The 16,182-nt window shown below is 35.3% G+C and overlaps 2 protein-coding genes and 1 long non-coding RNA gene across 5 annotated transcripts; 1 reads left to right on the top strand and 2 right to left on the bottom strand.

The window, feature by feature from the left end:
* Positions 1-966: 966 nt before the first annotated feature.
* LOC133857278 (pentatricopeptide repeat-containing protein At3g49240, mitochondrial) lies at positions 967-3,336 on the bottom strand. The gene has a single exon (XM_062292484.1). The coding sequence runs from the start codon at positions 3,233-3,235 to the stop codon at positions 1,226-1,228; it is 2,010 nt and encodes a 669-aa protein (XP_062148468.1). The 5' UTR covers positions 3,236-3,336; the 3' UTR covers positions 967-1,225.
* A 7,909-nt stretch (positions 3,337-11,245) lies between these two features.
* On the top strand, positions 11,246-12,108 carry LOC133862188 (uncharacterized). The gene is made up of 3 exons (XR_009899178.1): positions 11,246-11,371; positions 11,637-11,732; positions 11,834-12,108. It is a non-coding gene; the product is annotated as an uncharacterized LOC133862188 (long non-coding RNA).
* On the bottom strand, positions 12,079-14,264 carry LOC133862151 (probable cellulose synthase A catalytic subunit 3 [UDP-forming]). 3 transcript variants are annotated; one of them, XM_062297956.1, is made up of 4 exons: positions 13,967-14,264; positions 13,201-13,454; positions 12,711-12,907; positions 12,079-12,596 (listed from the first exon to the last, which is right to left on the bottom strand). In XM_062297956.1, exons 2-4 carry the CDS (start codon positions 13,235-13,237, stop codon positions 12,300-12,302), a joined length of 531 nt encoding a protein of 176 aa, XP_062153940.1. In that variant the 5' UTR covers positions 13,238-13,454; positions 13,967-14,264; the 3' UTR covers positions 12,079-12,299. The 3 variants fall into 3 exon arrangements, with proteins under 3 accessions (XP_062153940.1, XP_062153939.1, XP_062153941.1); XM_062297955.1 differs by having other exon boundaries at positions 13,972-14,264; XM_062297957.1 differs by lacking the exon at positions 13,201-13,454 and having other exon boundaries at positions 12,080-12,596; positions 13,972-14,264.
* Positions 14,265-16,182: the final 1,918 nt, after the last annotated feature.

Raw genomic sequence — 16,182 nt, 5'->3', positions numbered from 1 at the left:
TATGGGTCATCTGAAAATATTTGGCCATTTTCATTTGTATTTTAGGTACTCGGCAGATATATTCCCAAAAAGTAAAGGATATTTAGGATAAGTACAAAACAAGTTGGGATTTTCTCGTCACTTCATTAGTGCAGAAGTCGGACACAACAAAATGGGGAAACTCTGACCAAAGTCGCCACAAATTTGCAAATCAAGACCATGAGTTGTGGCTGCCTGTAAATGAACAAGACCAGCACTCTACACCGGATACTGCAAAAGAAAAGAATGTTTTGACTGATGACTAAGGTTGTGTCAAGCAGCCACAATGGAACAGAAAAGTGAATGTAGATGAAGTCAGACGGCGTTGCCAAGTACCAACCAGTATCATTAGCATGAAGAGGTGCAAGCACCCCAGGTTCTATCAAATGTAATGACTGCTGCTTAGCCTAACCCTGCCACTTTAAGCCCCATGTATCTTGCAGCATCTTGATAATACTGATCTCCACGTCCAACTACCAGAATATATACATCATATCTATCTGGTTGCAATATGCCTCTCCATGCAATGTAGATATACTCACATCATTTGGAGTTGCAAGATGACCATCTCTACTAGTTCTCAGCTTCGATTGCCATCTCGATGCTACTGCTGTATTCCTATCTATACACTTAATGGTATGTCAACAATAAAATGAGTTCTAATGCTTGTTTTTGCAGTCCTATGTAAACAAAAACATAAGGGTTTAGCCGTGTGCTTTGAAGTGTCAAATACCCTGTTTTGTTACATTGCCTTTTGTGTTTGCTTCAACATATATAGCATCTGCAGTGGAGTCTAATGGGGGGAACTCCTCTGGGTTCCCATTAGAATATTCAACAACAAAATTCCGAGATTCTCTCTCTGGGTTCGAGGGCAGATTTAAGAAAAGAGCACCTCTTTTCATAACTGTAGTACTCGGCTTCAACAATTGAGTTTGATACACGCTATGATACAGAGTCAAAGGAGGTGTCAATTTCAAAAATCTACAAAACCATAAATCCACCAACACTAAGCTGAAAGAAACTAATGAAGTAAATAAACCATCATCATTTCTAACAATATTAGTTATATATAAATTTACTTCAGTAGCAGATGACATTAGGTTCGTATCTCAAGTGTTTCATCAATGAAGAAAGGGAACACAAAAGACGATCATTTCCCCCCATCAAGTCATCGCCAATGAATTTGCACATTCAAGCTCTTACCTGCTCAGTTTGCACCATCACTTTTTGCCTCTATACCATCTGAACCCACACCTTCAGTAACTGTTTCGTCTGCCGATTCCCCAACAGCATCCACAGGAGCAGTTTCACCAGAGCTCCCTTCTTGACCAGCTTGCCCTTCTTCATTCACAGAAGAAGCCTCGACAACATTTCCATTGGCCTCAACAGACTCTGCCTCAGTTTGATTGGTCTCTGCAGACTCTGTGTCACCGTCCTTATTACCAAACAACTTGGACGGAAGTAAAGAAGAAATGGCAATTCTTGCACTTATTTTGGCTGCTTCTGCTGCTTCAGCCTCCTTAGCCTTAGCTTCAGCCTTCTGCCTTTCCTTTTCCTCCATAAGCTTTCCCAAATCCTCCTCCCTCCCTTCCTTCCTCAACTCCCCTTTGACAAACTCCTGCAACTCCTCATTAAACTCAAACCCATCATCATCCAACATTGTATCAACCACATTGAGCACCTCATCCAACTTTCCAACCTCACTCAATGCCTTCATTATAAACTCATAGCTCACGACATCCATCTTCAGTTTCTTCACCATCAGATCGAAAAATGACTTTGCATCATCAACCTTCCCCACCTTAACCAACCCATCAACCAACCTATTATAAACCGCCAAGTTGGGCCTCAGCCCCGACTCAACCATCTTCCTAAAATACCTAGCTGCATCATCAGCCCTATCCTCCTTAAAACAAGTATCCATCAACAACCCATACGTAAACTCATCCGGATTCACCCCCTTCTCACCCATCTCCCTACACATCTCCTCGGCCTCACCCAACATTCCATTATTACACAACTGTTCGATCAAATTATTGAACGACAAAGTATCCGGACTACACCTATACTCCCCCATCTTCCTAAAAACCTCAATGGCATCCTTAAACCTCCCTTGTGCACAATACCCATCAACCATCACATTAAAACTCCCCAAATTCACTGCCAACCGCCTCGGCAGGCTATGCTCCTGAATCATCCTATCAAACAACCTCAAGGCCTCATCGAACTTCCCATTCTTGCTCAAAGCATCCAACACCGAATTATACGCGACAGCACTCATCTTCACCCTCGAACCCACCCCGACAACCTCCTCATAACACTCCATGGCCTCCTTCTCCATTCCCCTCATGAAATACCCCTTCATCAACCCACCGTACACCACCCCATCCTCCACAAACCCTCCCACTTTCTCCTTCAACTCCTCAAAAAGCCCAAAAACCCCATCTGAATCCCCACTCCTCACACACCCATTCATCAAATAATGGTATATAATGGGGTCTGCGGCAAACCCTTTGACCCCAAAAACCTCCTCTTTCAACTCCATGGCTTTGGCAAGCTTTCCATTATCCACCAATCCTTTGATGAGAATCCGGAAAGTCGTCGGAGAGGGGTTGATGGGTGCGTCGTTGATGAACTGGCGGTAGTGTTCCAAGGCGGTGTCGGGTTTTCGACAATCGAGATAGGTCTGGAAAACGAGATTGTAGGTGATGATATTGGGGGCAATACCAGCCTGGGTGATGAAGCGGTGGAGGGAGAGGAGGTCAGCATACTTGGACTGGCGAAGGAGGGCATTGAGGACGGAGTTGACGGTGAAGATGGTGGGGCGGCAATTGGAGTAGACGGAGTGCCGCGTGAAGAGCGAGGCCTCGTCGAGGTCATTCTCGCGGACCAGCTTGAGAATGCGGTTGTGGAGATTGAGGCGGTTGCCGGAGAGGGCCGAGACGGGCTCGGGGAGTTTTGGTGAGTTGGGGTTTTGTGGGATTTGAGAGTTTTGGGGTTTGGGGGGCTGTTGTTGGGTGCGGTTGAGGGAGGAGAGAGGGGGTTCGATGCGCAGGCGGCGCTTGCGGCGGCGGCGTTCGGCGGCAGCTTCTTCGGGGGAGGAGAATGAGAGGGAGCGGCGGAGGGAGATGAAGGAGGCGGCTGCTGGTGGTGGGTGGTGGTGCGGTTTGGCTAAGGTTTTGAGGTGGGTGAGAAAGGTGGGTTTGGAGAGTGCCATTCTCTGTGTGTGGTTTCACAGAGAGCAATTGAGAGATGAGGGTTTTGGTAGGAAGAGGGTTTAGGGTAGAAAGAGCCAGAGAGGTTTTCAGGTTAGTAATCTGGTGTGAATCATGTCACACTTTTACCATGATGTGTCAATCCGTTACTGGCTTCTACTGTACAAACGTATAATCCAATTTTTTATGTTTGTTAATGTGTTTTTTTTTTTTTTAATTTGAAAAAAATATATATTTTTTGACGTGATGTTAAAAATAAAAATTATATTAATAATTTTTTTTGAGTTATTCGTTGATATATTATTTTGAGTAAGTGATTATTCATCATAAATTATGATTAGAAGCTAGCAATAATTCAACTTATACATCAATCAATACGTTTTCACTTAGAGTAATCTTTTATATATATATATATATATATATATATATATATATATATATATATATATATATATATTTGATACATTTTTTTTCCTACAATCATCTCATAATGTTGATATGATAGTCATAATTTTTATTTTTTTTTTAAACAAAGACTAATTCAATAATTAGTTAGAACTGACACGTCAACATTGTGGAATAGTTGTAGGCATTAAAATCCTATTTTGTTTGAAAAAAACCATCCAATTGACTTTATATTGTGTGTTTATCAACTTTTTTTTTGACTCATTACACATCAGAATTGATTTTAAAAATAAATAAATAAAATACAAAATTCTAGCCTTTTAAATTATTTTTCTAACGCCACAAAACTTACCTTCATTGATATCAGAATCAAAAAGATATAGCCGTTTTATTCCAACTATATAAACTTGAATTTTTAAGATCTTCAACCGACTTTTACATGAATTTAATCCTTCATTCAACACTAAACACTACAAATTTACAATCCAAATGTCATGTGTTTGACACATGAATTTTTGCCAACACACGTTAAACGGTAAAACCTAACATCATTTAATCATGTTTTATAGCAAATTACCTTTAGGAAGATCTTCTTTAGTGATGAGCTGCTTCAGGTAAAATCTGAGTTATGTATCTTTTCTGCTCGAAAAATGATTTCTGAATTGATAATGCGTTTGCTTAACATTAAGCTTTAGATGATGGCAGTTCAAATGATTATCTGTGAGACTTAAATTTTGGGATGAGTTTTTCCTTTGTTCTGTTGTCATTAGTATATGAGTTGCCACAGCAGGTAGTGTTTAATGTTGGGTCTTTTTAGGCTTGTGATTGTTATCGTAAAAGTTTTATTTATTTATTTATTTATTTTTTGAGAACTTCACTTAAGTTTTAAGGGTATAAATTCTACTATCGAACTATCGCCTTTTTTATTTTAAGGTATCTGAATTTTAAAACGTCTCAAACTGTGGTATTTATTTTTTTAAAACGTCTCAATAAGCATGTATTCCGTTATAATTTACTGTTAAATCCTGCCAAATTTTTTAAAATACTCATATTTTTTGTAGGGAAAAAAAATTGTTAGGATTTAGGTGTTGGTTAGAATTTAACGAAATTTACAAAAATACCTATACCTGAATATTTGAAAAAATTTATAAATTTTTTTAAAAAAATAAAAAATAAACACATGGATATTTTTAAAATTTTAACATGATTTAACAGCAAATCCTAACGGAGGACCTGTTATTGAGATGTTTTGAAAAATGAATACTCAAATTTGAGACTTTTTAAAGTTTAAATATCTTAAGAAAAGAAAAAAGAAAAAAAATAATAATAATTCAGTACCCTCAAGTGAAGTTCTCCCGTATCTCCTCAAAAGATGGCGAGGTGAGGAAGTATATATATATATATATATATATATATATATATATATATATACCCATGCATTTGCATCCCAATAGCTTTGAAACTATTGACAGGTTTATGAGCAGCAGAAAAATACCCATGCATTTGCATCCCAATAGCTTTGAAACTATTGACAGGTTTATGAGTAGCAGAAAAATGAATAGACGCATTGGGTTCAATGGACCTTTTTAAAAGGGCTCGGATGGGCTTTTTGGATATCTACTATCTGCCTAAAGAAGCCCGACCCATATGGCTTTTTCCAAGATATTTTCCTTGAAAAAATTGGCATGCCATTATCCTTATCTAATCAATAACTTATTATATTATTTTACAGGGACATAGTTTCTTTTTAATTAGGTTTGGTGAAGTTTCTTCAATTTAATCTATAAAAATGGTTATATATTTTTTAATGACAGAATTTCTTCCTCGGAGTTGAAAGAAGTTCATCCAGCTCATATATAAAATTGATACGTGCTCTTAGTACAAACCAAGTTGGAGGAACACGTATGTCCCATTGAAATTTTTGCGTCCAAGTTCATTCTAGGGTGACCAATGCTCGGATTGGGACATGTTAGGGTTCTAGTTTCTCTTGCCAATGTTTTTGGTTCTTGAAAAAGCTTCAAAGTAAGAGAATTCTGATTTATATCTTCTTTTTTCTCTCTCTCTTTTTTCTTTTTTTTTTGTTAAAAATTCATGAATCCAATTGATCAATCTATGTACAAACAGCTCTGTGTTTGACTGTTAAGGGAAATAAACAGAAAATTATACATTTCATATTTTATATAAACTATATATATATATATATATAACAATATTTGTCATTTTCTTTTCTTTTTTTAGTATCCCCGGAAAGGGAGAGAATGTCCAATTGTCCATGTCAACTTCAAACAGGAAGGTGGTTGTTAATCACTAATTGAGGCAAGTAATTGAGAGAGATAATTTAATAATTTACTTGGAACGTGTTTATTATATATATATATATTCTGAAATTTATTGGATTTTTGTTGTGATCACGTGTACTCAACCCTCACACCCCTTTTCAGGGAATTGAATTTGAACTTGTCCTTATTACATGAAAGGGTAATAATTAATTAAATTATGCGTTAATATATTTTTTTAGTTAAAATAAGTTGATATATGGTTGAGATTTGATAAGGTATGTGGCGATAAGGATTCATCCACGAGGCATTGAGTCTAGTTTGTGTTGAATTCATAGATTTTCATAACTCAAAAGCCAATAGATTAAGCATTAATTAAGCATGACATAATATATACCCATGCATGCATGCATGCTACCTAATACATTGACTTTGTTATAAAAAAAGAAAGTAAACTTGAAAGCTTTCTTCTTTTGTTATTAATTATTGTCCCACTACACGTCAAAGATGACACAATATCGATTGTCTTTTCTTAACTTTTGATCATATTTTTATTATTATTTTATTTTAATCGAATAAGAAAAAAGGTTACAAGATCATTTTCACTTATGATCCGAGAAAGAAAAAAAAGTTGGTGATCCTATTATAAGTAAACCATATACGTATTCAAAAGTAAACCCATGAGGCATGCTACCTAATACATTGACTTTTAGTTATAAACAAAATTTGTTAAAAAAAAAAAAAAAAATTAGAAGTAAATCTTTTTTTTTTTTTTTTTTTGGTTATTAGACCCCAGTATATAGTAATTGGTAAGGTCTCAATTTTTTTAAGAGATTTCATGATGTTTCTATACTTCTTTTGGATTTTGTATTTTATAATCGACGGTTCAATTTATAATCTAATATTTAGGTGAGTCTTATAAATGGTTTCTTACAATTAATTACCTCTCAAATTTTAGTATATATATAGTTATAAATGATCATAAAAAAAAATAAAAAAATAAAAAAAATAAAAAAAATTATGCCATTGGCACACTTAATTACCTCTCAAATTTTAGTATATATATAGTTATAAATGATCATAAAAAAAAATAAAAAAATAAAAAAAAATTATGCCATTGGCACACTGAACCAAATACGTATTTAAAAGTAAACCCATGCTACCTTTTTTTTTTTTTTTTGAAACAGAGAACTTCATTACTGAATATAAGCCCCAAAGGGGATTACACTTGACCAAAAGGCCAATACAAATACAAGAGAAGTTCATACATGCCCGAAGGCAAACACCATTGCTCGTAGGCCATTTGTGACCAGAGATAAAGAAACTCCACCCACTAAGTTAGGAAAAACCAGACTTAAAGCAGCTACCAAAGGTAGACTGTGAAAATATCCAGAATATACAAAAACAATAGTTACCCAAATAATAAATAAACATTACAAAGAACAGACTTTAAGCCCCTCTGAACAATAAAGTACAACTTAGCACAAAAAAGAGAGACAGATCTAGCATGAAAGCCATCAAACAATCCTAAAATGTCTAAAAATTACAAAGGTAGACTGAAACAGAAGACACAAACAGATACTACAACCCATAGCCAGCAGAAGAGACATGCGGATTTCGCCAATACCGGCGGCGCGTGGGAAACACGAGCTGACCCCAATACCACTCAGCCGAAGAACAACCGCCGTAAACCCCCTCCCCACCGTGCAAGACCAAAAAATGGTGGAGCATGACAGTTACGCACGCCAAATAGCAAAAACCCCTCTGGGGCGTGCAGGCCACGCTCCGAACTCCGGCGACCGGCGTGACCTGTGCAACCGGCAGCAGGAGCGGACGGCAACAGAGAACTCGGCCAAAGGGCGCGTGTCTAGCAGAAATCAGCAAACGAGCATAGATCTGGCTTCAAACATCTGAAAAAAATAAAAAATAAATAAATAACCGGCCAAACAACACTCCTCCGACGACACAAAAACCAGCCACTCCCCCAACCTGACCAGACGAGAGTAGAACCTTCTGCTTGAGCCAAAGAAAAAGAAACTCACCATAGCCCACAAAGCTAGGAGAAACATCAACCCCTCACCGAAACAAAAAAATGAGGGAAACAAAAACGTTCCAAAGCCCTAAGCTAGGAGCCTAGGAGCCACCACCACCTGGAGAGGGAGACGTGAAGCCTCCCTCTCCCAGCAAAAACAACCTCAAAGAAAGCCCCTCTCTAAACTGGAAAAAAATCAGGAGCTTCTCTCTCCTCGAGAAGCTACCGACACTAGCTGTGTTAAACCCATGCCACCTAATACATTGACTTGGTTATAAAATTTTTTGTTAAAAAAAAAAGAAATTAAAATTAAATCCTTTTATTTATTTTTGGTTATTATTAACTCAATCTTAAAGGGATAGAGATCTTTCCTCAAACAAAAAAAGGGAAGGGAGTTAAGGATCTTCTCTAGTTCAAGTGAACAGGAGAAAAGCTTGTCAAAACAAACATGAGGGCAAAATTGTCCTTTTATATTTTTCTTTTGAACAATTTTACCCTCACGTTTGTATTGATCAATTCCTCCATAGTTCAGTTGAAGTGGGGAAGATCTAAATGCATCTTATGGAGATGAAAGAGAAAGTGACAATTAAGGTCACGATCCTTTTTAATTAGTGCATGTAGCTTTCACTTATCACTTTGTTTATAGTCTAATATTCTATCCACAAATAGGAAGAGAGCCTTTCCTTTTTCTTACTTTTTTACAATGTTCTTTCCTTATCGGTTGGAAACGATGGATATTGAAGGAAAATAAATAAACAAATGAAAAATGAAAAAAACAAAAAAAAAAAAAAAAACCCACACAGATTGTATAGCTGGTTCGATTCTGCTGTCTGGCCTGTCATCTATATAGGCCTGATTGGCAGGGGACGTTTTACCGTCCCCTGCCCGCCTCTTTTTGATAAAAAAAAAAAAAAAAAATTTAATTAAAACAACCAGTTGAGAGACGGTAAAAACATCCCCGAACAAATATTTCCTGTCATCTATATTCAACAACCAACTGGTTCTGAGTCTTCTGACCCATGACAGCTATAAATTAAGAGATAAGAAGCAATTCAATGCCTGTTTTATTGGGTATATATACTACACACTTGTTCTATTTTCTTCTATTTTTGTTTTTTTATTTTCCTAAGAAATTATATTTGTTAAACTTTTTTATTTTTCAAAATAAAAATATCTATACGAAACACTCTTAAAAATACAAAAATAAGTTTTTTACCTTAATCTCACGTTTGAATTTTTTTTTTTTGGGTAATTACCTTTTCCCCCATGAACTACCAAAAAATGCGGGATGCTCTTATGAACTACCAACTCGACCAAAATAGAGCATTTAACTATCAAAGACAACTATTTTCCCCCCTTCCGTCAGTCAAAGGGGTTAAAACAAACGGTCAACGGGTCACATGACCGTCACACGCCATTTTACCCTCATTTTCTTCCTCTTTTCCCCCTATAGACTACCACCATCTTCCTCTTTTCCCCCCATGAACTACCACCATCTTCCAACATGCCTCCATGTAAAACGGCACATGACCCGTTGACTGTTTCTTTTAACCCCTCTAACTGACGGAAGGGGGGAAAATGGTTGTATTTGGTAGTTGAATGTTCTATTTTGGTCGAGTTAGTAGTCCATGGGGGCATTGCGCATTTTTTGGTAGTTCATGGGGGAAAAGGTAATTACCCTCTTTTTTTTTAAAACCAAAAAACAAAAAATATTATTCAAAAAACATAGACAAACGAAGCCTCCATCTTTTTTCTCCGATTCTAAGAACCTGTAAACTTGGATCATATATTATCTAAGACTTATGTTTGACATAAATCTTTTAGTAATTAATTCACTCTTTGGTTAATCTTTATTCCTACTTTCAAAAAAAAAAAAAATTGTGGAAAAAATGAAGAAAAAGAAGAAAAAAGTGAAGGACTCCATCATATGAAACAAGATTCAAATCCAGTCATATTCCTCCTTAATTTCCACTGCTTTAGGTCAAATAAGGCGTGCTGTGATGCGGGATTTGAATTCACATAAATTTGTTATGCACCCTTTAATAAGATTGTCAATTTTGACACGATTCGCGAACTTAACACGAAATTAAAATGTTAAGGTTGAGAAGTCTGACCAATTTAATAAAATTATCTGGGTTAGGGTTAACCTAACCTATATAGTCTTATACACATGTTTCGATACGACTCGAATTTAATACATAACATAATGGCAGTCAATTTTTTACATGACACGTGAACCATCCTATGCCTTCTGTCAAGCGTAGACCAAAAAAAAAAAGACCAAAGGCTCCAAATTTGAATAATGTTATAGGTAAGATATTTATATTTTTTTTTTCGCTTAAATATAATGTAATTTTTATAATTACCATTAAATTTAGAATAAATTATTAATAAATATTTATTTAAAAATAATTTTAAAAGTCGCGTGACATTTAAGAATAAAAAGTCTTGTATATAACATTACTCCTAAAATTTAGATGGATTAGTATTCACAATAAATAGGTGTTCAAATTGTTAATAATTTAGATCATTTTTAAAAAAGAATTCGTGTGAGATTCACTTGCTTTGATTGATAGCTTAACAATCCTGAATTTATTTAAATAACAAATTTCATGTGTTGTAAAATATAATACAAAAAAAAAAAAAAAAAAAAATTGAAAACCAAACATACCCTAAACAATTTGAACACCAACTTGCTTTACATCCTCGTCTAATTGAGTAATGCTACTTGTCACTTCATATTTCTCTTGTGTCTCCCAAAAATTTATGTACCTCTTAAAATCACATTTGAATCATAATTCAATAGTAATTTACCATGCATTTAATGGTGATTTTAAAAACAACATCAACCAATTTGGATACAACCCCTAAAATTACCGACACCGATAACTCCAAATTTAAGCACCCGTCAAAATACTTGGAGATTCGAAATAAATTTTATATTAAACTTTGAGATTTGACATTGACAAGGACTAGCCGACTAGAGGTGGTACCAATGGTTCAATAAAACAAAAGGAGTTCGTCTATACGGCTGTCAAGCGTCCGGCTAGAGACCGGCTCCTTAACCCACGTGGCATCGTTTTTTTTCCTTTTTTATTAAAAAAAAAAAACAAAAACCAAACGTTCAAAACGCATGAAGAGAGACATTTTTCAGCGGCAAATTTTTCTTCCATACTGGTTTCCCCCCATTTTTTCTCCAAACCTCCCCTCTCAACCATACCCTCCCCCACCGACCAAACCACCGGCGCCACTCCAACCGCCGCCCCTCTGCTAGCTCTCTCTTTTTCTCTCACTCGGACCCAGAAGCTAAAGGATTCGCCGCCCACGAGCACCGTACCACGGATCTCCGACGAGGGAGCGCCCACCACCCATCGGAGAATTGCCCAACGCCGATCAAAAACGAAGCCGACCACCGTATTCTCGCTGTACGGTATCTCTCTCTCTCTCTCTCTCCATGGTCTGCCACTGTCGATTTTTTATGTGCTTTTTTTTTTCTTTTTCAACGGCCATTCACAGATTCTTGTTGTTGTGATAATTTATGGTTGTTTTTTTTTTTGTTTTCATTTTTTGGTTCTTGAAGATGCTCGTCGGGTGTTCGACAAAATGTTTAAACCGAATATACATACTGATTCTTGTTGTTGTGATAATTTTTGGTTGTTTTTTTTTGTTTTCAATTTTTGGTTCTTGAAGATGCTCGTCGGGTGTTCGACAAAATGTTTAAACCGAATATACATGCTAAGGAGATTTAATATACTTGTCGTAAGTATTTGGGGTTTTGCAGAAAAGGTAAACTATCATATGAGATTTTTTTCCCTTTTGTAGATAACCCTTATAATTTCAACTTGGTCAACTTGGTCATGGTCTAAGATTTTCTGTGAAAAATGCAGATGAGTTACCAAGCCAATGAAAACCAAATGCATTTGGATTTGTACACCGGCGCGCAACATCAACTTTGGATTCTATACTCGGAACATTTCTCTATTAGGATTGTTGTAGGTGATGCTAAATTTTGTAAGCAGCAAAGTATTGTGAAATTATTGTAGTTTAAACACTGTTTGGTTTAAACTACAATAATAGATGTAGCTTTTAATCTACAACCAAAAAACAAGCATGTACTGCTTTTAATCAATATATTACATTAAGGATAGATGTAGCCTGAAGATTTACATCAAATCATACTCAGTTCCGTGCCTTACAGTGAGTCAAGACCAACATATCATAAACGTTTTCCTTTTCTTTTTCTTTTTATGAGGTTTCAAAAGATGTGCCTATTTTCAGCCTTCCGAAGAGCGGACCCCATGAATCATGTTTATGATCAGCAAGGACAAGGGGGGGATCAACAAAGATGTCCATTTAAAGAGGTAAGAGCTCAGAAAAACCCCCGTCATCAGCAGCTTTGGATGTAACAGTGAAGTTTGTATCAACCCCTGCCAACACCTTAAGCAGACCCTGGAAGAGAGCAAACAGGTGTGATGAGACGCCGCCAATTACCCAGAATTGTTCATTCCTCCACCAGTCTGAGAGGTTTATAGGAGCTGAACCCTTAAATGCCGGCATTTTGGGTATGCAATACACTGATCGCCAGCCATGACAGTGCATTTTGAATCCTATTAGTATATCCTCCGTAACTGAGCCATATATCCACCCAACCTGAAACATAAATGTAATTTAGCCACATGACACATTGACAATATACATTGTCATACCTCGCTAAAGAAAGAAATTGCAGAAAACTTTGTTAACTATGAAACAGTTGCACCATACCTCTTTCCCCCATTCTGTTTTATGTTCATAACCATAGCTGATGACATGGACTGCTTCCTTCAAGAGTGATGCAGAACTTGCTCCTTTTGGAACTCCACCATCTTCCATAAGTGTTGAAGCCATGAAAACTGGTGACTGTCCAAATTTTTTCTCAAATTTTGTTTGGGGCAATAGGGAAGATTTTTCATTATCTATTCCTGCAATGGAAGTTCCAGGAGAAACATAAATGATCTAAGTTTAATCCAATCTATGATGATTGACAAGAGACAAATCCTGAAATAGCAGACTTGGGGCAAACCAGGTCAAGTTATAAGTTTTCAGTATAAATTTTCAGGATAAAAAAAGTAAGTTCTTTTTTGGGGTTATAAAGTGAAATAAAAATTTTGCACCTCATTCAGGAATTTTTTATGTTTTTTTTTTTTTTAAAAAAAAATAGAATGTTAAAAAAATAACTGTAAATGCATGCACACTAATTGAAGCCACTCCATACCTTCGATTCCCTCCTCAATATTTTCTAGTGCATGCATCTGACTTGAAGCCTCCTTGTTTTTAATCTTTTTTTCATTTGACTTCTTTTTCTTGTTCTTCTTTCTAGATCCAAAACAGCGGCAGCACCATTTTGGCCAACAATTACATGTTTTCCCAGGGGGTTTCTTCTTGATGGGGGCATCATATCCATAGAGTGCCAAATAAACAAAGCATGTATATTCGGTTTAAACATTTTGTCGAACACCCAACGAGCATCTTCAAGAACCAAAAAATGAAAACAAAAAAAAACAACCAAAAATTATCACAACAACAAGAATCAGCATGTATATTCGGTTTAAACATTTTGTCGAGCATGTATATTCGGTTTAAACATTTTGTCGAACACCCGACGAGCATCTTCAAAAACCAAAAATTGAAAACAAAAAAAAACAACCAAAAATTATCACAACAACAAGAATCAGCATGTATATTCGGTTTAAACATTTTGTCGAACAACCGACGAGCATCTTCAAGAACCAAAAATTGAAAACAAAAAAAAACAACCAAAAATTATCACAACAACAAGAATCAGCATGTATATTCGGTTTAAACATTTTGTCGAACACCCGACGAGCATCTTCAAGAACCAAAAAATGAAAACAAAAAAAAAACAACCAAAAATTATCACAACAACAAGAATCTGTGAATGGCCGTTGAAAAAGAAAAAAAAAAAAGCACATAAAAAATCGACAGTGGCAGACCATGGAGAGAGAGAGAGAGAGAGATACCGTACAGCGAGAATACGGTGGTCGGCTTCGTTTTTGATCGGCGTTGGGCAGTGCTCCGATGGGTGGTGGGCGCTCCCTCGTCGGAGATCCGTGGTACGGTGCTCGTGGGCGGCGAATCCTTTAGCTGCTGGGTCCGAGTGAGAGAAAGAGAGAGAGCTAGCAGAGGGGCGGCGGTTGGTTGGAGTGGCGCCGGTGGTTTGGTCGGTGGGGGAGGGTATGGTTGAGAGGGGAGGTTTGGAGAAAAAATGGGGGGAAACCAGTATGGAAGAAAAATTTGCCGCTGAAAAATGTCTCTCTTCATGCGTTTGAACGTTTGGTTTTTGTTTTTTTTTTTTTTAATAAAAAAGGGAAAAAACGATGCCACGTGGGTTAAGGAGCCGGTCTCTAGCCGACGCTTGACGGCTGTATAGACGAACTCAAACAAAAGATGGGTCTTGAAATGGACCAGAATTATCTTTAGTTGAGAGAAACTGGAGAGGAGTCGATCATTTATACATAAAGGTATTTTTGTAATTTTATTTGTAATTTTATACTATGTAAAATTACAAAAATACATTTATGTATAAAAGACCGACTGTTCCCCAGTTAAAAATCAACTGGAGAGGCATCTAATGCCTTGTAATGTATGACAATGCATTTATTTGTTTTTGTTTTTTGTTATATATATTTGTTGGATAGTTGTATTTATTTATCATGAGCAAATAGCCACGTGAGTGAGTTTGGGACTGAATCACAATTTCTTATAAGGATGCCAAACAGCTAAAGTTTAATTAAAAAATATATTAAAATTTAAAATAAAATTATTATATGAAAAATAAAATTAGTATCTATTCCAAAAATTAACAAAATATAAAGAAAATAAAAAATCCCGAATAATTATTTTTTAATAAATTTTATTTTTCAACTCAACCAGTTATCAAAATGAAATCTACCATTTTGAAGAAAAAATTACATGGAATAAATAACGTTAAAGTTAATTATTTTTAAAAAAATATATATATAAAGCACGTAGAAAGAAATTAAAGAATGAAGCAAAAGAAGAGCAAAAGACAATTCTACGTTGCTGACTTGCAAAAAAAAAAAAAAAAAAGGGAGGGTTGGATGATATAGGCCTGCTCGATTTACTTTGGGGCCATGATGCCCTTTTTTTGTGGCCCTCACTCTTGTTTATGACTTGTGTTTTATCTAGTCTCTTTTATGGGTCCTATTTTTTTATTAACTTTCTCGTAGTTCACATATTTTTAGTTAAATCTCTTAATAAAAGAAAAAATTATTCTTTTTTTTTTTTTTGTATTAATTGATGTGATCTTCAACCTCTAACTATTTATTTTTCTATTAAAGTTAAATAATCTCCAAACTCCAAATCATACTTCTTTAATTTTTTTCAAAACTATTACAGATTATGATTGGCTTTTTTTCCTTTTTGGTTTTTAAACAAAATTATCTTTGGGACCTTATTTCATTAGGAAAAAACCGTTTCAACTTATGACTAGGAATTTTATTTTATTTTTCAAATAAACTTGTCTTTGAAACCTTATTTCACTAAAAAAAAAATCGTTTCAAATCATGATTAGACTTTTTTTCTTTTTCTTTTTTAACAAATTTATTTTTGACAGCCTTATTTCACTTAATAAATGGCACACTTCACTAGTCTCCCAAAAATAAAAGGAGTTTATTATTGTAATTAAATTTTCCACCCACCTAGCACTCCCGTCAGTAAAATAAAACAAAAAAAGATAAAAAAAAAAAAAAGTGAACCCACACCCCATAGGATTTTTTCAAATTTTTTAAACATTTGAGCCTCTCAAATTGTTAAATTCTAGTTATGCTTTACATTTAATTGTTCATAATATATTAACTGTCCACATGAAATAAATGCTATCAACAAAAAGTGGTATCAATAAATGCTTTAGAGCACTAGTAACAGATTCCCAACTATTTTCCCTGTATTTAGAGAACAAAACTACTTTTTGATTCCCTATAAAAAAAAAATACCCCACAATATATTTCCTTATCTTTCCCTATATCAATTAAACATTTTTTTTTACTCTTATTTTATTATTTTTCTCTCTTTCCTATTTCTTCTCTCTTCCCTATATTAATTAACTATGCTTTTTTTATATTAAAATAATACATAATAAATGAATAGTAGACATGTATATATATGGAATTACTATTTATTCCCAACCCCCTCATCTAAATATAAGATATTTGCT

The sequence above is a fragment of the Alnus glutinosa genome, chromosome 1 (assembly GCF_958979055.1).
Source record: "Alnus glutinosa chromosome 1, dhAlnGlut1.1, whole genome shotgun sequence".
Classification (NCBI taxonomy): domain Eukaryota; kingdom Viridiplantae; phylum Streptophyta; class Magnoliopsida; order Fagales; family Betulaceae; genus Alnus; species Alnus glutinosa.
Note: the sequence above shows the minus strand (reverse complement) of the source record. Positions and strands in the feature narration are given on the sequence as shown.